The sequence below is a fragment of the Crinia signifera genome, chromosome 4, assembly GCF_055691185.1.
Source record: "Crinia signifera chromosome 4, ASM5569118v1, whole genome shotgun sequence".
Classification (NCBI taxonomy): domain Eukaryota; kingdom Metazoa; phylum Chordata; class Amphibia; order Anura; family Myobatrachidae; genus Crinia; species Crinia signifera.
The window spans coordinates 127,418,444-127,445,576 of NC_139220.1; the positions used below are offsets into that span (position 1 = coordinate 127,418,444).

General features: G+C 45.9%; 1 protein-coding gene across 1 annotated transcript in view; it reads left to right on the top strand.

Moving 5' to 3' along the window:
* The first annotated feature begins 769 nt into the window (after nucleotides 1-769).
* Nucleotides 770-27,133, top strand: part of LOC146074395 (plexin-C1-like) — a 76,713-nt gene continuing 50,349 nt past the window's right edge. The window contains exons 1-3 of the mRNA XM_083182403.1: nucleotides 770-1,882; nucleotides 11,554-11,688; nucleotides 25,298-25,432. Of these exons, the coding sequence (XP_083038529.1) occupies nucleotides 962-1,882; nucleotides 11,554-11,688; nucleotides 25,298-25,432 (1,191 nt within the window). The 5' untranslated portion in view covers nucleotides 770-961. The remainder of the gene's footprint in view (nucleotides 1,883-11,553; nucleotides 11,689-25,297; nucleotides 25,433-27,133) is intronic.

The following is a 27,133-nucleotide window of genomic DNA, read 5'->3' on the forward strand; positions in this document are numbered from 1 at the left end:
CCCATTTCACAAAATGTCACACACAATAATGCCCATCGCACATGATGCCACTCTATAATGGCCATTACACATTATGCCACACAACATTATGTCCCTGTGGCACTATCTCCCCATTTTCCTCTCTCTCCTGTCACCCTGCCTTTCCAAGACATCACGCTCTGCCTCTCTCAATCATCTGTTCACTGTTACCCACTATCTCTGCTTGTCATTCCCTTTGAGGCCATGCCCTTGTTTTGAGGCAACGCCAACTGTTTTGGGAACATGCGCAAATAACCCCCCTCCCTTCCCTGTTATGGTGTCTACCTGTAGTTTTGTTCTGAAAGCACCCCTGATGGGCAATGTATCAGTGGGGGCAACACCGCACAGAGCCCTGCTGCTGAATGCAGCCCCACCTCCTCCAACCCCACCTCCTTCTCCCATACACTGCAGTAAATATAAGGCCCAGGTCTGCTGGATGTGGCTCCGCCTATTGTTATGCTGGCTCCGCCCATTAATGATTTGCTGCCACCCACAAGAGGCCACTTCCAGATATTTTCCAGGGCCACTTTTAGTCCCCAATCCGCCCCTGGGCTCACAGCACACTCAGGGAGTAGCAGAGGCTCTGTCCCTCAGTGTGTGCTGTGTGCCGGCAGACAGGAAGTTAGTCAGAGGCTGGGCTCATGAGTAGTGTGGAATTGCAGGCACAGGGAGACAGTGCACGGCTCCCAGCATAGACTTAACTTGAACTCAGCTGCTACTGCACTCTCCTTTCTCCTGCAGAGCCTGACGATTCAGAGAGGAGGGGCTGAGCTTACTATGCTATAATGCTGCTGCTGTCTCGGCTCTTGCCACAGTGACTAACTCGAATCATGTATTCAGCTTAATGGTTGGAGTCACTGAGTCGAGGCAGTGATTCACTAGCCATCTCTACATACACCATCCAGTACCCGCAGTCCTCACAACTGCAGACCAGGGGTGCAGAATGTCAGATATTCTTTCTGCAAGTATCCTGCTGTCTCTTCTCATCAGCTTTGTAGCCACACAGCCTGAGTATAGTGAAGGACACTTCGTATTTGAACATCCTATCAATAACATTGCTGCTGGTAGGCAACATCTCATCGTGGCCACGGAGAACTGCCTGTACCAATTTAATCACAAACTTCATGAGGTAAAAAGTTCAGGAGCTAGTGAAGAAAATGACAATGAGTGCATGAAAACAGGAGCCATGGGTAAGACTGCTACTTATTACAACAAAATCTTACTTGTTTATAATGACACTGTGCTCAGTTGCTGGAATGAAAACCAAGGATCCTGCATGGAGCAAAGTATTGATGGGCTGAAAAACAGAACAAAACCTACCACAGGCATCGTTCCTAGTGCCCGGGAAAATGCAGCTGTGGGGCTTATATTTATTAAAAAATATGTCTACTTCATTGTTGCTAGATTTCCCGAGAAACAAAATCCAGAATCAGAAAGGCCAATATATATGAGAAAGAAAGAAGATGGTTTGTTTGTAACTGAAGGTCCAGATAACTATGTCTCGCTAAAGGATAATGCAGAGGGTCTGCATTTTGTTGATGCATTTCAATGGAAGAAAAACATTATATTTCCTTATTACACATCTATCAATTCAGTTGCGAGACTTGTTGTTCTGAATGTAGATGACCACTTGACATTGAACTTTCAAAGCCAGACTAATCTTACATGTGGCAGTGAGAGAGGAGTTATTTTGTCTTCATTTGCATTTGCTACTTCAGAAGGATATTTTTGGGCTGGAATATTTGCTACAAACAAGAAGGTGTCCCCGGACAGAACAGCACTTTGTGTCTACAACTTCACTGTCCTAGACAGTACAAAGAAATCGTGTATCGAATATGACTTTGCTGTTAATAACATCAATTATGTGAGTATTTACTGAAGCACAAAAGTGAGGGTGTCTGGCATAGATTTAGGGGGAGTGCAGGGCATACAGTACTCCGGGGTTCCCCTTCGTCGGGGCCCCTGGCCAGACATTTTACTAGCTGTCCCTCTTTTGAGGCAGCAAAATCAGGCAGTCAGAATGGGATATGGGTTAAAACTGGACCGGACCAGACAGGACCCCGGAATGCTGGACCGGACAGGCTCCATTCATCAATATATGTAATTCTGGAGCTTGTAGTGTCCAGTCCATGGGGGCGCTTTGCCAGGGGTGTCCCGTCCAGTAGGGCTGCTCTGACACCTATCACCAGGGAGAGGATAAGGGGGAGAATACAGCCTCCCTGCATGGTCCGGGGGTGTAATAAAGACTGTAACAGTCTGGACCACAGGGGGTGGCTGTAATCACCCCATGTCCATGGTGAAAGCTATCACAGGGACACCCCCCAGAACGGTCAGACACTACAAGCTCCGGAATGAAGAGTTTGATGGCCGGTCTGGCGTTCTGTGGTCTTGTCCAGGTCCAGTTTTTACTTAGTCCCGTCACAATGCAAGCAGGACACTAGGCAGTGATAGGCTGAGATACAGGAGGATCAGTAGCTACTTATAGATCTTTCTGACCAGAGGAGATATATATAGGAGGGCGGAGAGAGCTGTAGGTGACACAGGGATCCCAGTTTTTTCTTCTACCCACATGGGTGTCTAGGATTTGTTAAACTATTAGTATAAATCTAATATACAGTACATCATTGGTTTGAATTTAATATACACAATCCATACATGACCTATTCCAGGACAGACAAAATGCTGTGTAACTGTTACTTTATGATTCCATTCACCTGTGTTAAAACACCTTTCTTATCAGTTACATAGTTCTATACAGGTTGTTGGGTTAAACCCCCCCCCCCTTCCTCCCCACCTTCCACCGGAGCCCCCCTGTCTTAGTTGACCCAAGAAACCTAGGCCTAGGTTGCCTTGTGGAAAATCCTCCACAAGTAGGTTGGGTAGGTAGAGTATTTGCTGCTTCATGTGGGTTTTTGCTTGGTTTTTGTTGACTTTGGATGTCTTTGTTCAATATGTGTATAATGTGTGTTTGTACATAAAAAGGTGTTTTTATCCGCATTCAGAGCTGGACGAATTTCAAGTATCATCCAGTTATACAGGGCAGCAAATGTACAAGTAATGTAAGCAAGGAGAGAATAGTAGTATACAGATATGTCTTCACATGCCTAGCATCTATGTGGCATACGGCATGAGATGCCCGCCACAACTGAGATGTTATATACAGTAAAAACTGTGTATTGAATATATTTAAAAAAGCAAAGATATATTTAGGGGCCAGGGATGGTCGCATGCTCACAGACCTCCGATCCCTTGCTTCATAACTCACAACCCCTGCATTCATCAGCCGCTACCTCCATTCCAGGAGATGTCCATTAAAGGCAACATTGTGAGTTTGCTGCCCTGGAGATGTCCACCACAGGCTAACCTTTTGAGTCCCAGCTCTCCAGATTTTGCCCATTGTCAAGATATGCACTAGTCAGCCCCAAGATGTGCACCCCAGCCATTCTAACCCCAGAGAGCCCCGGAGGTGAGGTGAGAGGGTATCTGAGGAGGGTGCCAGGGCAATCACTGCAGCCACCATTGGACCACTGTACTGACATACATGAAGATCGGCTATCCCTCCTGCTAACGCCAATCACATACCCTCCAACTGTACCATTTCAGCCGGTACAGTACCGGTTTTAATGGACTGTACCGGAAAAAAATAAATGTACCGATTCTTCAGCGGTGGCCGCTCCTCCAACTCCGCAGGCGATGGATTTGATCAGGCCCAGCGGAGGTAATTGTGTAGCAGCCCCCATTCCCAGTGGTGCTTTGCGTGGCGTCCCGGCAGCCAGCATGCGAGTGTAGCATGACGTCATCATGCGGCCCGCGGACCCGCTCCCGCACTATGGGGATGTCCGCACAGTAAAGGCCGCCAGCCCCAGTTCATGCGTCCTTGACATATCCGGATGCCAGGTCAGTGCACTGACTGACTGACCCCCCAATGCGAAATTGTAGTGGGCTAAAGGACATTCCACACCCAGGGGTGGGACTTGGACGACGGAGCAGCATCTGGTGTTGAGAGAAGTGGCCGGCCATGCAGCCAGTGTCTTCTTGTTGTCAGAGTCGACGTCACTCAGCTCAAGGGGGTACCATACACAACACATTTAAAATGAATGTTTGTCCTAAATCCGTGACCACGCCCCCTGTAACGGTTTGCAAGGGTAAAATGTTGGAGGGTATGCAATCCCCCTCCACAGTACTGTTCAGGGATGTATGTATGGGCCATAGAAATATCTGTGCTCCCCACCAACATATGCGCAGTCTATTCCCAGCAGGGGCTATTTTGACCATGATTTTGGTTTTCATTCTACTAATTATTTCTGAGCTCCTATCCAGTGCTGATACTGCCTCCTGCTGTTTTATGTAATTTTGCTTTTGATCCATTATTTTCTGATATTACCCTTATCTTCTGTCCTGACTCTCTACGCTACCTTTCTTAATGTTTAATCTCTGTAAATTGCACATCCTGGCCACTGTTACGGGCACCTACATCTTTTGTATATCTTTTTTCTCATGTACTTTCGCCCCACTGTATGCTTTCCCTGTGTAGCCATAGCACCACTGTGTGAAACCCCTGGCCAGCAGCAACCTATGCACACAGCATGCCCCAGATGGGTCCCTCAGATATTCCGCCATGGGTAGGATGTACTACACAGTAGTGCCTTTTGTAGTGTGACAAACATGGCTGCCTTGTCTGGAACACACGCGGATGGGATGAAAAATACATATACCAGATGGTTATCTTGGGACACTACTCCTAGCATTAGGTTACTGTCACTACCCATTCTCTGCTAGCTGTGATTTATTCCACACAGGGTAATACAATATAGTGCAACAAATATGGCTGCCTCCTCTGGTACCTTTATGGCAGGGATACGGAAGGGATACAGATTTGCTATTTGCCCATGCTACACCCATACCTCCCAACTTTTCCATGGCAAGAATAGGACCACTGCGCCTCTGAATAGACGCTGTGCACATGCACATAGCATCTATTCTGTCAGATTGGGGGGGGGGGGGACTCCCAACTGCCCCCCCTTCCTGCAGCGGGAGACTGACGGCTGTGGGAACGTCCACAAATACTGGGACTTTCCCACGTTTAGCGGGACTGTTGGGAGGTACAGTATGCGAAAGCTGTTGCAGGGCATACTGGAAAGTCTTCCGGTCCCGCGTTCTGCTTCCCGTTTGTGACGGGGTGAAGTAGTTATGTCCCGGATCTGGACATCGTGTGCATGAGCTGCAACTTGTGGTCCAGTGCTACTGCATACACTATTGCAAAATGAGTATAAGCATCTGCTCTGCAGAACAGATGCAAATATCCTCGACAAAAAAAAATAGCCACGCCGCAAACGGGAAGCAGAATGCCATGACCGGAAGACCCGGCTGACAAAGTACATCTGAAGTCAGACCGCAGGTACAGGGTTGTGGACCCTAGGCAAAGCAATGCACTGGGGCCCCTACTTAAGTAAAAAAAAATAACTTCCTGCGGTGTCTCTCCATCTGCTATTAGCCACTCAGCAATTAGCATGCTTAAAGCCATTGACTGTTTGGCTGCAGGCCGGTAGAGAATGTTTCCCAGCAGGTCTGATTTTGGCCCTTATTCAGATCTGATTGCAGTACAAATTTGTTCTCAAAATGGGCAAAACCATGTGCACTGCAGGTGGGGCAGATGTAACATGTATAGAGAGAGTTAGATTGTTGCTGTGCAGGGTAAATACTGGCTGCATTATTTTTACACTGCAATTTAGATTTCAGTTTGAACACACCCCACCCAAATGTAACTCTTTTTGCACGTTACATCTGCCCCACCTGCAGTGCTCACTGTTTTGCCCATTTTGAGAACAAATTTGTACTGCGATCATATCTGAATAAGGGCCTTTGTGTAGATCAGAGACAAAGCAGCCAGGGAGCAAAGGTACCTGGGAGGGAGCAGAGGTATTAGCAAACCCCTGGTCATAGTTGTTGCTGTATTTATGCATTTTTTGTGCTGCTCCAAAATGTAGAAACATTCTGTTTATTTCACACTGTTGTGTTTGGGTTCTATGTGCCCATAACCTATAGATTTGACCTATTGGAGGAACTTTTAGGTGATGCCATTAGGATAACAGTGGATGTTAGGCCACACAAATGTTAAACAGCGGTGGTCTGGTACTCACAGTATTTTAACTCTCTACACAGTGGCATCAACTAAGCTGTGCATTCGCAATGCAACTTCACCAGATTAAAGTTTGAACTGCCTCATGACTCCGGTAAAGTGCTGAGATGCAGAAAACTTCTCTAAAGAAGTATCACTCTACCAGTTTCTCTAAAAAAACAATCCCCATTTAACTAGACAAAACTAAACAATGATTTTTCAAACAACTGGCATTGCTAGTTTTATTTACAAACTAAAGGTAAATTCCATAACAGACACCCAAGCTGTTTTCAGTTGTTTTCTAGCTTCCTAATTACAGTGGGGCTAATTTTGAGTTGATGCATCTGAATCTACTTTTCTGCACGCTTATTTACTAGCTTTTGCAAATGTAAGAATCTAAATCTACCCATTACTCTCCCGGAATGGATGACACGTTCCTAAAAATTGGTTGATGACCCATCCACATGTAAAATTGGGCAAGCCTGCAATGGCCAGCTGTTACCCACCACTTACCCCAATGGCAATGTTATTGTGAGGGGAGGTGTGTGCAGTGGTGTGGTACCTGCTGCCACTGCTGCTCCAGTGCTCGGAGCAGAGAGGCTGTCCCAGTAACGAGGGCACACTTCTACACCCCCCCTTTTTCCTTTGTACTCCCTACAAATATCTTGTTGTCAGTCATCTGTAGTTGAGGTCATTCCAGCTACAGAATTTTCCATGGCAAGAATAGGGCCACTGCGCCTCTGAATAGACGCTGTGCGCATCCACAGAATTTTTAGGGCCCCATACACTGATATATCTGGGGGCCCCCCACCCCCTCAAACGCTATTAACCCCCCTTTTTTGCTGGAACATAAACTGGACACACTGCGACCTGCGTTCTTTACCACTGACGCCCTCCCTCACCCCAAGGCTTGGGCTCTATCACATTGGCGCACTCCCTTACCCCGTGACCTGCGCATTATACTGTAACACCAATGCGCTCCCTTGCCCTGCGCTCTTTCACATCCATGCACTCCCTTACCCCGTGGCCTGCGTTCTATCACTGTCACAAACCTGACTTGATTCACACTTATTTCCTGATGCTGGTCTGGTTCCTAGCTGCTGCTGTTGCAGCTGCTTTCCATTCCTCAGTGATTAACTCCAATGAAGCTTCCTGAGTTCTGCACTAGTCACATGTTCCAGGTACTCAAGGTATAATTCTTAGTTCTGGCTGCTGCTGCAGCTGCAGACAATTAGCAATCACCTGGAGGAATATAAGCCAGCTTCCCAGAGTCCTCCTTGCCTTGAACAACTGTTCATTCTGCTTCATGAGTGGTTACCCCAGAGACAGAGAGTGCCAAGGCTCCTGCTTATCCAGTCTCCAGTGATCCTATCTCCAAGTGTCCTGCTGCTACTTACCTGGTTCCGGTCATCTCCAGAGACTCCTGCTAATTCCATCCTGCGGTTGAGTGAGCAAGCTATTCCCTCCAGAGGATACCACTGGCACTGGCCAGCAATCTCCACTAGCTCTCAGGCTAGACCCCTTGGCTTCCAGGCCAAACTACCTTCAAACCTATCAGTGACTTTCTTCCATCTCAGTCCTGATCTGCCGACAGGCACTGTCTACCTCACAGTCGACACTCAGCTTCTGCCGTCTATCCCTGACTAACAACATCTGCGTCATCCCTGACGTCCATCAGTTGCTGCATCTGAGTATTATCACGTTATCATCCATTGTCGACATTGTGTCAACTGTTTGCCAAAGGGCCTCCAGAGACTCTGTACTTCCGTCATCTCCTGGTGACTAACAACATCCGTGTCATCTCCGACATCCACCAGTTGCCGCATTTAAGCATTGTCACACCTACATCTGTTGTCGACATCCTGTGTCAACTGTTTTCCCAAGTGTCTCCAGAGGTTCTGTCACTCTCTCCAGGTTATCTACATCATGACCTGGGAGTCGTCAGTACATCACCACCGGCTCCCAGGCCATCCCGCAGCTCCCAGGCTGCCAACTGTCATCTCTGGCTCCCAGGCCGTCTCGCAGCTTCCAGGCTGTCAACTATCTTCCCCGGCTCTCAGGACGTCTCCAAAGACATTTCCTCATTTCTCCAGTGTCCTCACTCCCAGCCCGCGTCCAGAGGACCAGGACAGGGGGCTGCGACCTGCTTGCCAGGCGCAGCCAAGCCCATAGTTCCTTGCGGGACTTCCTGGTGAACACCGCTGGCAAGTTAGACTCCGCGCCCCTGCTTCTGGTCTCCGCCAACCCTCTGGTTCGCTCTGCTCGGGTTCCCAGGGTATGTCATATATAAAGTCTCTTGCTCAAATCTGCTCCCAGAGTTTCTCCTGTGTCAGCGAAGCTCCCAAGACTTCAGGCTTCCCAGTCTCATCTGAGAATCCTCCAGTTGCTATAACTGTGCCTCCAGTCGTCTCCCATCTGACTGTCGACATCCTACGTCAACAACTCCCGCAGCTTCCAGACTGTTCACTGTCAGTTGCCAACACTGAGTTACTGTGCCCTGCCTTCCCTGCGTAGGTCATACCAAACCTTCTATATCCTGCTACCCAGCGCCCTCCACTGGCCCACCACAGTCACAGCTGAGTACACAAGAACCCTCGGTGCTGACAATCACACTGACCTGCTCCCTCAGCCCGCAGACTGCTTTCTAGCCCACTGATGCGCTCCCTCAGCACCCGGACCATGCTCTATCACACTGACGCACTCCCTCACCCTGCGGCATGCGTTCTATCACACTGACGCACTCCCTCACCCTGCGGCATGCGTTCTATAGCACAGTAATGCACTCACTCACCCTGCGCCATGCTTTCCTTCACACTGACACACTCCCTCACCCTGCGGCATGTGTTCTATAGCACAGTAATGCACTCCCTCACCTGCACTCAATCACACTGATGCGCTCCCCCAGCCCATGATCTGCGCTTTATCGCACTGATCCATAACCCTTCCTACCCCTGAAACCTAATCCTTCCCTATTATTCTGCAACCTAACCAGTGCATTCTCACTGTGGGTGGCCCTGGATTGGCAGCAACTTCATTTATTCCTCTCCCAGGCTTTAGTACATGCAGCACAGCAGATCTGTTACTTTGTATCCCCGCCCCTTCCGGGACCCATGTAGCTCCGCCCCTTCAAGTTCTGTGTAGCTCCGCCCCTTCTTCACGAGTGCTTGCATGCAGGCAGGGGCACTGAGAGGGGAGAGTTTCTGAGGGATGCGGCTTATAATCTTAGGCTTGCCGCAGCCCACCCCGCAGGTCATATGAGGGAGGGGAAGGGAACCACTGTAGGGGAGACTCCATCTGAGTGACGGCTGAGCGGGGGGCTGGCAGGCCTTGGGGCCCCTCAGGTCGTCGGGGCCCGGGATGGCTGTCCCCCTTAACCCCCTGTTGCTGGGCCTGGACAGTGGCCCCACATCCTTCTTCCACTGGTTCTGGACTCGTTTTTGTATGTCCTAACTTCACTTTTCCTCTAGGGAAGGGGAAGGTTGTTATGGCAATTCACCATAGGCCAGCAGAGGGAATCCTTTTCAATGAGTGCAGCGGCCACCCATGCTTCATCCTCCACCTGGTCTGGGGTGTCATTACTTGCTCCATGGAGTGGAGCTGACCACCACCCAACAGTGAATTCCTCCACGGCATCCTTTTAATCCCGGGCAACCGTCACCATATTGCAAGCTTCCTCATGGGGCATTTCCAGTAGTTCCATGTCTTTTTCTGGAACGGTTCCTCCCATGGCATTACTTTCCCTTATCTCCATTCAGTTCTGTTCTTCTGGTAGGTGGTCTTCCTCAAGGACCTTCTCCTCCTTTTCACGGATGGTGATTAACTGTGAATACAGCTCCAGATCCTGCCAGGCACACTTTTCATCTATGGCCAACAATTCCAAGTCTTGACTCCTCTCCATAGACTCCATCTTTTCTGCTGCTACGTCTCAAAACCCAGGACACTCTTGTTCCAAATGTCCAGGTTAAGAACTCTTCCAATCTCGAGAATTTCTGATCTTCCTTGCCACTGGGTCCACACACTCTTCCTCATAGCATGGTTTCTTCACCTCCAGGTTATCATCATTCATATTTAATGGTAAACAATCTTTTCCAGGGGTCTCTTTCTCTGGACACAACAATGCCAAATCATCCTCCCAGGGACACTCATGGGCCAAATGTCCCTGTCGCTGACAATTTCAACATGGGGGCACCAATGCAGCCTTCAATGGAGTCATCATTGCCACTTCCATCACACACAGATCTTTACCCCTCGGCTCTCGCTGAGACAATATGGACACATACAAACTCACTTCAAGCAGGCTCTACCGCATCATTTCTCAGGTCTTTTCCTGCCAACTCTGTACTCGGCCATCCATAATCATCCGCTCTTCATCCAATGGACAATCATGGAGCTTGTACCCTAACACAAAGCTGACAGGGGTTCTTCGGCCACCCTGTTCCCAAGCTCCCATTTGAGCTTCATCTGGGACCTAATCATCGCCTCAGTCTTCGTAAGGCCTTCCACCCAAGGACAATTAGGTAACAGATGTCCTGGGACTTCACATTCTTCACAACAGTCTACTTAATGCTTGCTCATAGTTCATCCTATAGACAGCTATTATGCTCATGTCCATATTTCCCACAGATCAAACAGAGCCCTTTATCTTCCCCTGGGTCTTGTCCATGCTGTGGAATGGCTTGCTGGACCATCTGGGTCTTTTTCTTCAGGGATGTCTGGGGAAACTGTTTGCATCACAGGCTCACTCCAGGGACAGTCACTTGCAACAGGTTTCAGCTGCTGACAAGTCCTGCAGGGGATCACAGCAGCCTTCTTGTGCCCCTTCTCCTGACATTCTTCCTTGCTATACTGGATTGACCACTGCACGATCTTCATGATGTCCTCTCCTGTCACAGTGACCCATCCTCTCTTGTGCTCCGCTGCACAGGGATGGATCTGTTCCAGAGTGGCTCCTGGGTACGTTCCACGTCGTGTCTGTCCCAGCACCAGGGCACACTTCTACATTATCCAGCATTGAATAGAAAATGAAGCCACAATCACTGAAGCATCACTCCTCATATAGTCTCCTAATCCTTGCTGGGCCCCCTATGACACATCTCAACCCCCTCACTGCACTCTGCAGTGCTAACCTGGACTATGAAATCCAACTATTATTAGCACCCAAAGATACATCTGATCTGAAACAGGCATCACTTCTATTTCTGCTTACAATGCCATGACACTCCCTATAGATTGAACAAGCCTGTGCATCTGTTTGGTCACTGCCCAGTTACTGCCCAACCATGGTTTTATCACTCCATCATTTATAGTTGCAAACTCAACCCGTGTGCATTCACCTCACCCAATGTATGCAAGTGGAAGTGGTATTTTTTTATTGTTAGTTCTGAAAATTGTATTAATTCTATGTATTTTATTTTCAGGCTAATGCTATTCCTATTTTGCCAATACTTAAAAAACCAGTGTTGATCCATGGAGACCTATCTGCAGTATACGCAATGGAAGTGCAGAAGAGTATGGTATTTTTTCTTGGAACTAGAAATGGACAATTACTTAAGGTCAGCCAATTACTTAAATGCTTTCACATAGTAAAGTTAGACAAAATCAATGCTAGATTTTAATGTCATTAAGGGAACCCATTGCGCTCTTGCATACTTGTGTAAGGGGATGCCCATGACAGGATCTTGACAGCCAACATCCTAGACATCAAGTATCAAGGGTAGGATATGATGCTCCGGGGAAGGGATGGGGGGGTATTAGAGTTAGCCTTTGGGGAGGGAGGGTTAGGTTGATAGGGGGGTGGTGAAGGATAACTTACCCTACAGTTGTTGGAATCTTGGCAATTGGGAAGCCAGGGTCAGTGGGGCAGATGTATTAACAAGAGATAAATGCAGGGGTGATAAAGAGAGATAAATGTCCTGCCAATCAGCTCCTTACTGACTTTTTTTCAAACACAGCCTGTAACATGGCAGTAAGCAGGTGATTGGCTGGATGTTTATCTCTCTTTAGCACCCTTGCATTTATCTCTTGTTAAGGATTAATACATCTGCCCCACTGACCCTGGCTTCCCAATGGCCAAGATTCCAACAACTGTAGGGTAAGTAAGTTATCCTTCACCACTACCCTACCAACCTAACCCCCCCCCCCCCCCCCTCCGCAAACAGGGGAATGTGTTTAAAAGGCAGTACAATCTTTATGGAATTTCAGTACAGATATGTATAATGCTGGCTGACTATAAACTATATTCCTACACATTTTGTATAAAAGTTGTGCAAGTTTTTTCTATTCAAATGTTATTTATGGTAATGTGGGGAAGTAAGACAAGCAACGCAGAGTAGGTAAAAATAACATTGGCATTACTTGCATATAAGAAAAGGGACATTAGTCTGGATTAAGGCTGCAACCCCAACAAATCTGGCAGTCCACACAGCAAAACGTGTCAGGTTTTGGCATGCCTCTCTGCAGCATCATAAGGAGCATGGACCAGGCCCCTAGGATTCACAAGCGCCATCAAAAGATGTGAATGCTTTTGGTCCCATGGAGTTACTGCTTTATTCATTGACACTCCAGAGGACTTTCCAGACAGAACTTGAAAGACACTTAGGGGGTTATTCTAGTTCATTCTTTCTGACAAAATCCTTCTTAGATGGACAAAACCATGTGCACTAAAACCATGTGCACTGCGGGTGGGGCAGATGTAACTTGTGCAGAGAGAATTAGATTTGGGTGGGGTTTTTCTTCAAAGTGAGATCTATATTGCAGTGTAAAATAAAGCAGTCAGTATTTTCTCTGCACAGAAACAAAATAACTCACCCAAATCTAATTCTCTCTGCACATGTTACATCTGCCCCCCTGCAGTGCACATGGTTTTGTCCATCTAAGAAGGATTTTGTCAGAAAGAATGAACTAGAATAACCCCCTTAAAGACCAATCAATGTGAAGAAAAGAGGCTAAATTGGAGCTCCCTCTGATCCGATGCATGGCCCCACTTCAGAAGTATCTAGCAGATAGATCATTGGTGCTGCACCAAGGATCTATCTGATTTAAAGCCACCAGGGGCGCATTGGATGGGTCTTGTGTACTTCAGATGTATCACATCTGAAGTACAGAAGACTTTGGCCACTCCCACCTGCCCTGAGTCCTGCCCTCCCACCCAGGGGACCTGCCGCCGCCTCATGGATCATGGTGGATCGGGTGAAAATTGGCCAAACTGAATGTGATTGGCATCCGATCCGATGTAATGCGCAGTCCCATGCGCTCAAATCATTGAGTTTGGATGTGCTGAACCTCCGACCCGGCCATCCTCCCAGCATCAGTGGAACAGGATCGTATGAGATACATCAAATGCAGAAGGACAGCATGCAATCCTGCTGCCCAAGGGGGAATGGATGCCCATACACTGCTCTGAGACAAGTGTATGGCCACCTTAACCCTTTACTGACATTTTTACAGAGGCCCTTGCTTCAGATATCCCCCATTGTAGCCCAGCATACCATCCTATTATATTTATATTTTATATTTAGGAAAACTTATGGGAGCAGCACTCATTAATGAAGTTGATATTGGGTGCAGAATCCCCAGAAAATAGATAGGAAAACACAATATCCAAGGGACATATTTAGGCAGCACTCCTTTCTTAGAAATAAAGCAGATATTTATTCCATGTGAAAAAACTCAATAAAGGTTAGGACTGGGATGCAACTGATGGTAACGGTGTGGCAGTATCATGATCAAAAAATGCATATATAGTCACCAAATCAGGGCATAGTTTACAGTCAATAGCAGTCAACTGAGCCGTTTCGGCTTTTCAGCCTTCTTCCTGGACTGACCCACAGTAAATTAATGCACCAGTCCAGTATATAAAGCTGCCAAACAATTGAGTGAATCAGAAAAATGTGTGTGAATTAGATCAACTATCCAGTCATTACGCTTTGCTAACATTTGGGGTCACCCACCGGATCTCCATATAAGGAGTATCCGGAGCCTGCTCCAATCACGGAGCGCCCTGCGTCCCATACCTCCAGAGGAGTGTCATATACGCTGAGCCAATAGTCAGGTCCAGCGTCCGACGACTGCACATCAGCGTGTGCACTTCAGGCGTTGCCTAGAAACCAGACGCTTATGAGCGGCGTCTGTCAGCGGCGAGCCTTACTGTGTTATGCGCATGCACACCTTCTCTCCCGGCGAACTCTGCAAGTTCAGAGCCGCTGTCAATGCACGGTATTAGACACCGCCCTATGGGTGACGTACTGCACTGTAAGTAGAGCCAGGTCCCATCAGGAAAAATGTAAAGCCATATCATCTACCTTTCGGGAATAAGGGTGTAACACTAGTCGAGTGCAGAGTATGCAGTTATTATGCCCTGGTGACTCGCAACAACTAAACACCGCTACATCACTGCCACAGTGTCAGATCCGGGTCTCATCGGGGCGCAAACCAAGCACATCTCATACACTGCCAGACTTGGTGTTTAGTGAAAAAAAGGGAAGAGCATAACAGTTCAAGCTATATCGAGGTGGACAAGGGTGAGGCATGATTTCTAGGGCGAACCCCAATGTCAGCCAAGATCCTGGCTGTTTGTGATTTAGAAAATATTTTACAAAACATCTAATGACCAAAAAATATACATAAAAGTGGATATACATAAAAAAAAACCTACCAAAATGCAAAAAGTTGGTTCCACTTAAGGAAAACAGCATAAGCAGATTTTATGCTGAATAAGGAGAATGAAACAAGAAAAGAGGAGAAAAGGAGATACCTTTTAAGATTTACCAATCTATATATCTAGATCATCTTATATAATACGGTTAGAACTAATCACACGTAGGCTGACAAAGAACTCCTCGTTAAGTCCCACTGGTGACAGTGCATTAAGTTTACAGATCCACTGACATTCCCTTTGTAGAAGGAGTTTGTGCCTATTCCCACCTCTCTGTAGAGGGGCGTATATGATCCACTGGCATAAAAGAAAAGTCTTTTAAAGAATGTCCAGCTGTGTGGAAATGTTGAGCCACTGGAGGTGTGCTTGGATCTATTTTAATTAATGCCTTTTTAATGGAAGTCCTATGCATCGCAATACGCTCCTTTACCATTCTGATGGTCTTTCCAACGTAGATTTTCCCGCAGGGACAAATGATGACATAAATAATGAATTTAGATTCACAATTAAGTTGATTAAATATTTTGTGCCGTGTCCCTGTATTAGGTTGAAGAAAGTGTGAACCCGTGGTCAGGAAAGGACAGTTTGCGCACCTTGTGCATTTGTATGCACCCATAGGTCTATTGAGCCAAGTTCTGTTGGTGTTAATTGATGGACTGATGTCAGAATATGTAATACGTTGTCTGATGTTTGGGCTCCTCTTGTAACTGAAAAGCGGTGGCTGTTGGCATTCAGGTCCAATCACCGGATCTGTACTGATTATATGCCAGTTCCTGGTGATAGCTGCTTTTATTGAGCCAGATAACATTGAATACATCGTTGGAAACACCACCCTGTCCAATTTGTCTGTTTTGGACTTTAAACTTGGTGATAGAAGAGTTTCTCTATCAATCACCATGCACTTATTGACTGCCATATTGACCTCTGTCTTATCATAGCCATGGTCCAAAAATTTGTTTGCCATCAGTTGCAAATCCCTTATTAAGTCATCTCTTTCGGAGGTAATGCGTGTCACTCTGATCAGCTGGGAAAAGGAGAGACCCCTTTTGAGTGGAGCAGGATGAAAACTAGAGTGCGCCAGCAGAGTATTTTTGTCCGTTTTTTTTGACAAATACTTTAGTGACAAATTTGTCAGGGGTGGCGGTAACTGTCACGTCCAAAAAGTCCATGGTGTTCTGGTGACAGTTTTGGGTGAAACGGATCCATCCAGGTAGATGATTTAAATGGTCGATAAATTGTTCTAACTGATTTTTGCTACCAGTCCAGATCATAAAAAGATCATCAATATATCTACTGTAAAATAAAATGTGTTTTGAAAAAGTAGAGTTGGACATGATATGGGTTCTCTCATAGCTGTACATAAACAAATTTGCATACGTTGAGGCCATGTTTGACCCCATCGCTGTTCCAGATAACTGCAAAAAAAACATTGTTAAACAGAAAATAGTTTTTGTGCAATATAATGTTCATTAACAGAATGAGGTAATCAATTGGTGGACCATTGTAATGGGGACTTTCCGTTAGGATTTCACAAACAGCAACTGTACATTCTTCGTTGGAAATATTAGTGTACAGACTGCTGACGTCTAATGTTACAAGGAGACTATTGGGTGGTGGTTTACCCAAATTGCGCAATTTTAGGAGGAAATCAGTGGTATCTTTTGTAAAGAAAGGGGTATTAACCACCACTGGCTGTAGATATAAAATCCACAAACTGTGAAAGAGGTTGGCCCAGTGACCCCCCTGGCAGAGATTATAGGTCTGCCAGGAGGGGCCACCAGGCTTTTGTGGATTTTTGGGAGTATATAGCGTAGCGGAATTTTTGGAAATTCCTGAGTTAAAAACTCACTTGTATGTTCGTCTATCCACCAATTCGATAAACCCATAGCAATCACTGCATCTACCTCTTTTTTGTAGGCAGATGTAGGGTCAAAGGTCAGGTGTTTATAACAAACAGAATCACTCAACTGTCTGATGACCTCATTGATGTATGTCTCTTTATCGAGAATTACAATACCCCCGCCTTTATCAGTGGGGCGGATGATTATGGTGTTGTCATGGAGCGAACGTATGGCTTCTGATTCAGGTTTGGATAGATTTGATCTGTAAGGTCTCATGGTCTTCTGTGTTGTATCTATCTCATTCCTGACCACCCTAAAGAATGTGGCAGTCGAACGGTTAATAGTCGGCGGATCAAAAACACTTTCTCCTCTAAAGGGACCCCTATCCACTGGTGTTTGTGGTGCTTGTTTCTTAAAGAAATCCATGATATTCAATTTTCTTTGACATTTATACAACTCCACCTCCACATCAATTGGTTTGGGTTTGAACAAATGTGAGGCCCTTTGATAGGACTGACATTTCTGCTTGAGTGGGATTATATTTGGATAAATTAAATACCACTAATTCCAAGGTTTAGGGTTCCCCTCCTTTCCTCTTATGTCTCCTGCCTCCCCGTCTAGTTGGACATCTCCCTTCCGATTTCGGCTGCGTGTGTGTACACACTCCCGAAAAAAAGGACGTCTCCTCCCTCTAGAGGGTTGGTCCAAGTCACTTTGTGAAGTGTGAGACTCAACGTCAGTGAGTCATATTTTATATTTAAATATTGCATCAGATAGGGGCGTGGCTTGGCCGAGTTAGGAGAAGGCAGCAGCTTCCCTGCGCTCCCGTCATTTATCCTGCATAAAATCCTGTTTGTCTCCTGTTGGTAGATTTCCTACCTGTGTTGACTGGGGGACATTGTACCCCATTGCTGAATGCCCCTGGTGGTGACACACGACAGCATTTATCCATCGCTTCGACGGTGACGGCAGCTGCGGCGTACTGATACCGCGGGACCCGGAAGCCAGAGCTCCCAGTGTTGAACTCATCCGTCCTGTATACGGCGCCCTGCTGTGTGACGCCCTGCTCTTGAGTGCCTGTTGAGCTGGGGTTGTGCACGCTGGTGACCCCTCCGGATTGTGTAGCAGGGAGAGCGGGAAGCCGAGACGTGCTGCCGCAGCATGCACAGAGGGAACTGGCGCTGTCTTGCCCGCTCACTTGTTTACTGGACTGTGGCGTTCGTGGAGGGGTGCTTCGGATCCTGTAGCTGCTGGTTGGTGTGACCTGGAGCTCCCTGTCGATACTGCAATAACTTCAGGTGAAGCTGTTTGGTGGCCCTGCATAGTGAGTGGTGCCTGATACGGCGCACTTGGTGTGCTGGCGCCATTACTCCTGCTTGTACACTTGTCAAGACACTGTTGACAGTAATTTGCTTTTGGACTCCCTGGGCTAATTATATCCTGAAAGACATTATACTGTTATAATGTCCTTTAAGGCTAACAGTCTCCTGTATACCATTGGTGGCGTGCTAGCCGTCACCATTCTCTTATGACAAGAGACATTTTCTGAGCCATTCATGTGCTTAGTCAAATATGGAATCCTGCTTATCACAAATTATACAAGCGATCTATGCCTCTTCTGATAGATTGTGCAGGAAACTGGATGAGATACAGAGAGGTGCCTTATCCTCTCTATGTCCCCTTGATGGTCAAGATATGGCTACTATGGGAGATATCTCTACGCCCACAGTCCCTCTGATCTATCCTGCTCCAATCTCGAATAATGCGTTTCTGTGTGATGGCTGGAAAGGTGACCCATCCTCTCTATTTACCTTCAGAAGATGTGATATGGCAGATGTGAGAGATAACTACATGTCTACTGATCCTGTAGCTTATCCTGATCCGGCTTTGAGTACCACTTTGGATCCATACCACTATGTCGACTTCTACAAGTTTCTATCTGATTGGTATATTAACCCTGTACATATCAATGTTAACGCAGTTCACCTCCAGACCTCTGTTATGTTAATGGAGATTACGTTCTCCTCCTTGACTTTGAGTCATAAGTCCTTTAGATACTACTTCAGTTGTCAATACGAGACTAGACCTACTTATAGAAGCCTCATTTTGCTTCACAACGAGACTGAAAAGTGGCCAGATTAGGGATCGGTCTACACTCGGACGCTGTCTCTGCTTATACATACCTCACTAATGTTAATTCTTATTATGTGTGTTCATATTGATATTCTGTGCTATAGAATGGACTTTTGTCCGGTGGTCCAACATGTTGCACTACCCATTTTTTCTTTATATATCCTGTCATTTTTTGCTGTATGCTTATAAGAATAGACCAATTTGCTTATATGTTTGATTGGGGAAGGCTGGTCCTAACCTAACTTAAACATCCTGGTACTTCTGCCCCTGCTAACTATTTGGGTACTCTTTACCTAGAACGGCGCCCGCAATTGTCATCGCGGGCGTCGGGGGTAAAATATCGCGGGCATCGCGGTCATCGTATGCACATTAAAAAACGGGTGCGACGCGATGCCCGCGATTTTCCCATAGGGATCAATGTTAAAAGTCAGATTGGACGCGATTTTAGTGTTAAATGCCTCAATGGCCGCGATTTTAACATAGGAATCAATGTTAAATGGGCCACAGAGCCCTAATAGTCCCCCTGAAGTCTTAAATGGCCCCCACAATTTTTAACGCCACCCCACGATCAACGTGAACCCGAAGCGTGGCGAGCGCAGCGGTACGCGTCCTCCGACCTTTTCATACCCCCCACTAGCCACGTCGGCGTGGAGGTGAGAATAGAATAGTGTGGTGAGCGCAGCGAGGGGACGCGGATACCTGTGAAGCCCGCGAAGGGACGCGTTTACCTGTGAAGGTATCCGCGTCCCCTCGCGGGGCTCGCTGCGCTCGCCACGCTTCGGGCTCGGTGGCTCGCCACACTATTCTATTCTCAACTCCACGCCGATGTGGATAGTGGGGGTATGAAAAGGTCGGAGGACGCGTACCGCCGCCCCCTCGCTGCGCTTCGGGTTGACGTTGATCGTGGGGTGGCGTTAACAATTGTGGGGGCCATTTCAGACTTTAGGGTGACTATTTGGGCTCTGTGGCCCATTTACCATTGTTTCCTATGGAAAAATCGCGGGCATTGAACACTAAAATCGCGTCCAATCTGACTTTTAACATTGATCCCTATGGGAAATCGCGGGCATCGCACCCGTTTTTTAGTGCATACGATGGGCGCCGTTCTAGGTAAAGAGTACCACTATTTGTTATATCTCCTTTATTCAGGGGGGGGGGGCGCGATAGGATTAGATAGTTAATATAGTTAGTTGGGGAGGGGGGGGGGGGGTTAATGGGATCCAGGTATACCTAGGTTGGGGTTAGGTCATACAGGGTGGTTTATTTTTGGCTTTTGGGGATGATTTTGATTTAATAGTATAGAGGGGTTTAGCTCAATAAGGGTAATCATTTCTGCTGGGTTCTTCTTTTTTTTTTTTTTTTTTTTTTTTTTCTATTGGGGGGTTATTAATGGGACTGACATTATTTCCGTTCTTTGTCTATTTCCTGGAAATATTACGTCATATATTTGCCTAGCTCCGATTTAGTTAAATGCACTAGAAATGGTATTTCTGGATGTATCGCTGCACTTTTTATCACTTAGACTTATTTGCCCGAATGGCGCCTTCGGGCAATCGCTATAACCTATACTTATTGTTGAGTGAGGTGAAATATTCCCAGTCCTGTCTGTTGTTCATCCAAACTATTTACCTGCAGAGGTTTATTTTAAAACCGAATGATTTTGTATCGATATCCTTGGTGTGCATGTTATTGTAATTGTCATGTCCCACTGCTACATGTTCATCTAAAAATCTTAATAAAAATTACTCAATTAAAAAAAAATATTGCATCAGATACATCTGATGTAGCATGTGTGCATCAGATTAGTCTGACACAATCTGTCTGCACCAGATAGATCTGATCAGATGTATTTGAAGTGAATAAAGTGAAAATTTAGCCCAGTGTCAGATCAGATTCCTGGGAGAGTTCAAGGGAAATCTGAATAGATTTGTAGCTTCAGATATATCTGTGTAGTGGATGGAGGCCCACAATAGTAGGATACAGTAGTTCATATTTTGGGACTTATCATCCCTAACAGGTTCCCAGACATTCCAAGGGTCACAATGGGAACAGGACTCCTTTAACTAAAAGCTGCTACTCACATAATAAGAGAGGTGCATTACCAATCAAAGAGTTATAACTTTTACATATTATTGTCATCCATGGTACCAATTTTATAGATAATTAATTGGTTAATAAATATTTTATTACATCAGTTCATACACTTAATGGTTCATTTCATGCCTTCCTCATAACATTTTCATATTCTGCACAATAACATATATATATATATATATATATATATATATATATATATATATATATATATATATATATATAATTTGATTGAAACTTGAATTATAAGATAACATACATTGTAGGAGCACAGATACATAATGCACAAGATCGGTCAAACTGTAAATTATACACGTATGTCGTGTAATAGTCTAAAGCAGTGATTTTCAACCTTTTTCAGCTCGCGGCACATTGGACAAGACTTTAAAATTGCCAAGGCACACCATCAGTCCACAAGGGGATAAAAATAATGCATACATTATCCCTAATCGAAAAAATACAACACATACAGTACACTGGCCCCCACAGTAATAAAACATAAAGGCCTCCAGAGTAATATAAACACAATAGCCCCCACAGTAGTACACGTTTTATCCACAGTAATCAAACACATTAGCACCCTAAGTAATTTCACACATTGCCCCACAGTGATTCATGTAGATTGTCCTTCACTGTGCCACCCAGCCTGCCTCCCTCCTTCACTGTGCCACCCAGCCTGCCTCCCTCCTTCACTGTGCCACCCAGCCTGTCTCCATCCTTCACTGTGCCACCCAGCCTGCCTCCCTCCTTCACTGTGCAACCCAAGGGTAAGGGAATTAAATAAAAAGGTGGTAATCTTATATGGGAATAGGGTCTTTATAGTCGAGGAGTTGATAGGAGTACCAGGTTGTAGTTTGAAAACATTGCTTGAGAGCAAGAGTTTAGTTGCAGGGGGCAGGATACAATAACATATATTTCCAAAGCAAATAGCAAAATCTTTGAGATATTTCAATATAGGTTATGTTTTTTGTTTGAATTCAAAAAAATGCAATGAATTTCACCAGTGTTAATTAAACAAAAATAGACAAAAAATATATTAAAAGAAGCTAATACCAGTATACACACTGGGGATGGTGTAACAAACAAGACAAACAGACAGATAACAGGAAATCTAAAATATAATATAAATTCTTCCTTCAAAGCATGCTCTTATGTAATTCTTTCCTTATACGATCGTGCTTTAGATCTCAGTGGATATTATGCTGGGTACACACCAGGACGACTAGGGCCTGATCCCCACAATCTAGATCCAATTCCGATCAATTGGATGTAGATTGTGTGCTGATTGGGCCCTTTTCTGACCTGGTGTGGACCGATACCGATCCGATGCGCGGTCCCGCGGGTCGGTCGGTCGTTATTGAGATCCTACCTGCTGCAGGTAGGATCTCAATGACGACCATACAGCCGGGTGCGGGTCGCCATCGGATCGGACCCGCTCACGGTGCACATCGTGAGCGGGTCGTGCCCCCCCGCGTCATCGTGAGCGGGTCGGACGAGACACTGACGACCCGCTCACGATGTGCATCGTGAGCGGGTCGTCCTGGTGTCTACCCCGCATTAGTTCATATGGGGCGTCAGAAAAAATGTCAGTCCAATGTTATATCCACAACTTTGGTGCTTACCAGGGTGCAGTAAGTGGCTGTGGGCCTGCTGGCTGTATGGTATACCTACACGGCGTCCAGCGGGATCCAACTTGCTCGCAATCAACGGTACTTGTGTGACAGCAACCCTGTGCTGGTGTGGTGCAAGATGGCGTACCTTGATGTGGGCTCACCGACTTCCGATCTTCAAAGCTTCTTTCTGGAAAACCTGTGGCAGGGGATAGGACAACCCAAGGAGACACACAGAAGACAATACTAATACATTTAGCAGCAACAAATATTTATTTAAAAAATGTATGAAAACCGGTTGCTGCAAGACATTCACGGCTAAATGCAAAACAGTCACTTTATACCATTTAGTACTTAAAGCAATAAATCATCAATATCAATACAAAAGAGCAAAATATTCAAATTACCTGTTACTACGTCACTACGGCACTTGCTATACATATGACGCTTCAACACAATAAGTCCGCCAGCTGGTGCTAGGCACCCTATATGCTGCACGGTAGTCCCTGGTGCAATCCACACAGTTATTGCATTCAAATAACGGTCCCACGACGGTAATCTTCACAAGTAAAAGGTAATCCCTACCTTAGTGTGCACACTACTTTCAAACGATCCTCATAAAAGAGGGACAAGCAAGTCCCCTGCCTTAGGGTGACTTCCTGTAAGTATTAGCCACGCTAGTCCCACAAGTGGCTCTCCTCTCTTACTATATGGAGCCCCTTAGGGTGCAGGCCAGGGCTAGGGAGGATGGAGTACCTTTATACCAGAGGCTCTGCTGCTGTTGCCGGCTCCTGCCAGTAACGATCCTGGCCTCTGCTGCCTGTGTCTCTCCTGCGGGTCAGGGGTCACAGGCGTTGCTCGCGGGTCTCGTCTCTCTGTGCCGTCAATCATCGCCCTGTACCACTCTCCTTCACGTCTTTGTTCCCAGGTCTCTCTCTCCTTACATCACAGGTCACCTCTGACCTCTTCTTGTCACGCTGCTGGGCTCTCCAAACTCTCCTAAGCACTGCTTTCTCCTTCAGACACGGCTGGCTGGCTCTCTCTTCTCTGCAGGTCTTTAGGCTGCTCAGCGTCCTCTCTCTCACTGCACATGTTAGCCTTCTTCACGCTGCTGCAGTCTTCCTCGGTCACGCTGCTGCACAGAGCTGACCTCTGACCTCTCACTGCGCGCTCCCTCTGCAGCCAATCCCCATGGGACCAGACGTCTCCTGCAGGACAATGTAGAGGGGGAGACTGGGTCCTAATGCTCTGCTAGCATTAACCCTTCAGTCTTTTAATATCTGGGTGCCCGATTTTTTTCATTGTATTGCATCGCATCACATCACATGCAATATAGTGGCATACAATTCATGTGATGCGATTTTTCATTGTAAAGACCCGATTTTTAATTGGATAGTCACCCATGGGTGATTTCATACCCCCACTATCCAACTACGCATGGAGTTGATATATAGTGTGGCGAGCCCTAAGCGTGGTGAATGCAGCGAGCCCAGCGAGGGGATGCAGAATACATGTAAAGTAATGCGTGGGGCTCACTGCGCTCGCCACGCTTCGGGCACGGTGGCTCGCTGCGCTCGCCACACTATATAAGATCAACTCCATGTGTAGTTGGATAGTGGGGGTATGAAATCACCCATGGGTGACTATACAATTAAAAATCGGGTCTTTACAATGAAAAATCACATCGCATCGCATGCCTTAAGTAGTGGCATGAGATGAAAAAATCGGGCGCCCAGATAATACACAAGTACCCAATCGACTAGTTTAGCCTTGTTTGGCTTCTTCAGGATGCTGGAATAAGAGTGCCAAGTGTAGTGTACAGCCTGTTTCTTTCTCTGAAATGATTTCTGTTAACATATTTTCTCTTAGTACAGTATATGGATATTGGAGGTCAGTCATCGATGTTCAATAAAGTGTACAAAATTTTGTCTGTGACATTCTATAAAGCTATAAAATTAATATACAGTAGCAGGACACATCTTTGCAGGGGCTAGCGACTGCCAGGAGAGCTGCGTGCACGAGACGCTTGCGCGCCCCGTGGCAACGGAGCCTGACGCCGGTCCCCGCCGTCGACCCCCCCCCCCCCAGAACTGGTCAGCGTGTCCCTTAAGCGGAGACGAGCCGAGAGACGCTGCCCAGCAGCCGTGATATTGGGACGCGCGTGAGACGCACACGCGTCCCAGTCCCTATCACCGGCGATCCAGGCAAGGGATCAGGGATCTTGCGGACGCCGGGCAAAGATGTAGCCTGCTACATCTGTATAATGGGGAAACAAAATGTTCAATATTATTAGTTATATCATTAAAGACACATTATTATGATATATAGGCTTGAAGTTACGAAAACATCAGTTTGTTATGTTTTCCTCTTTATAGATTTGGATGCACAGTATGCATTTTGCTTTTACAATCAACAGATTTGTCAGTAATACTAATGACACCACATATTGTTCAGTATTTTTATCATGAACCAGAAGTCTCTTAAAGTACATTTTCAAAGTCATAATTAATTTGTTGGTAAGCAAATTTTAAAGAAAAAAATGTTGCATAAGAATTGAACCCCATGTGCTGTGGAGGTTCCAAGTTTATATAGATGACCAATATTGTCCTAGAAATTGGCTTTTAATCAGCCTCTTCATGCGGATAAAAGACCCCCTAATCCAGATAACATTGGTCATTCTGTGAATCTGGAAGAAAGCTGTGAAAATGAGGATCCAAAAAGAATTGCAGGGAAATTAAAACAATTCATTTTTATGATAATTTACATTAAGTAAGCAGTCAAAAATGTGATTTATTAACTACATTTAATTTCATACATTTCTGAAATCCAGGTGACTTTAAACTCAAACTACACTGCAAACTGTCCAGCCATTTTATATGAATTTAAACAAGAAGCTCCAGTGTTTCGGAATATCATCCTGGATCCTATTGACAATACCTACCTATACGTAGCAACTGTGCATGAGGTTTGTATTTGTTGCTTGCCACACCATTATGATTACCATAGATGCATTACACTAGCATAGTCTTTGCATCTCCAGATGGGCTATTTCTAAGAAGTGATGGCTGCTTTTCGGATGTTTGGAGCTGAAAATTTAAAGTGGCACTAACATTAAGTGTAAATCACATTGGGCTTTACACTGAATGATAGTGTCAACATCATAGACATAGTCCCTACTTTGTGTAAAGCTAAATGGTTAAGAGGATGAAAATAGCATCAGCATGTATCCAAAAGTATATATATGCACCACAGGAGTGCATCTCCTCCTACTGTAGCGAGTGATGAGACAGGCCAGGACAGGGGTAAGTACTGAATGGTTAGAGCGGGGATGGAGAGAGTGGGGGAAGTGACATACTGTACAGTATATGAGAAAGTTGAGGAAAAGGACAGAGAGGATAGAGCCAGACAGGAGCTACATTGTTGAAAATAAATCAGCCATTTAAAATGTTATTGCAGTACAGATGCGCAAACAATGTTTCAATGCCTCTTTAATAACATGACATTTTCATGATGAAAATGCCATGTTATTAAAGATGCATTGAAACGTTGTGTAACATGCCATGGATCTGTGATTATCTATTGGAGTGCCACATCTGGAGGAGGTTCATGTTATTACTATATGCAGGCACCCGCACAGTACTACCTGTAAGAAAGTGCCAGGCCACAGGGAGTATAGATGTGCAGTCATAGGCGTGCGCAGCACATTTAATTAGGGGGTGCACATTTCATTAGGGGGTGTCTTACACGCCGATTGGGTGTGTATAACGCCACCAATCAGACTACCATCAGCTATTGGCACTCGCTACAATATAAAACATCTCTCAGCCACACCATAATCTTCTGCCTCGTTCAGTTTTAATCTTCTAATTACTCTGTGTAACAGAACATGCAAATAAAGTCATAAACATATATGGATGACGCAGGTCTGTAGTGATATGACAATGGTCTATTACAATTAACAATGCAAAACACACATACTTGATTGATGGGCGCTGGTTTTAATGTAATACCAGTTCTAAAAGCAAAAGTATATAAGGGTGGGCACAGCATTAGGGGGTGCCTGTGCACCCCTAACACTCTATGTGCGCACGCCTATGTGTGCAGTGCTCAAAGTGATATGATATACAGCGGTATGGCATATCGGCACATCCATTGTACTGGCCTAGAAGCTGCAGCTTCTGAAGAAGCGAGAGGATGTAAGGTGGGGCAGTGACTTGTGGTGAACAGCATGTAGGACAGCTGCTCGCTTTTGGACAGTAACGCCTGCCCGTCAGTGCAACTCTGTGCCCCACTTTATCAACCAGCTTCTAACTGTCATTTTGAAAACACAGCTGATTGGCTGGTGTGCTATAACATTTAATTTTATCAATTCACCGGGCTTAATACATCTGCCTGATTCGCACATGCCCATGGCTGCATCTTTGCCGCAGTTGCTTCTGTGTCTTGCACTAATGCAGGCGCCAATTGAGAGGCAGATCTATGAAGCAGTGTTAAGAGAGAAGTGAGCCCATGGCCACCAATCAGCACTGAAGTAGCAGCTATAATTTGCATACTATAAATATACAGAACAGCTGATTGGTCACCATGGGCAACTTCTCCACTGGCTCACGTCTCCTCCCTTATCACTGCTTCATACATCTGCCCTTAACACACCTACATTCAGCAT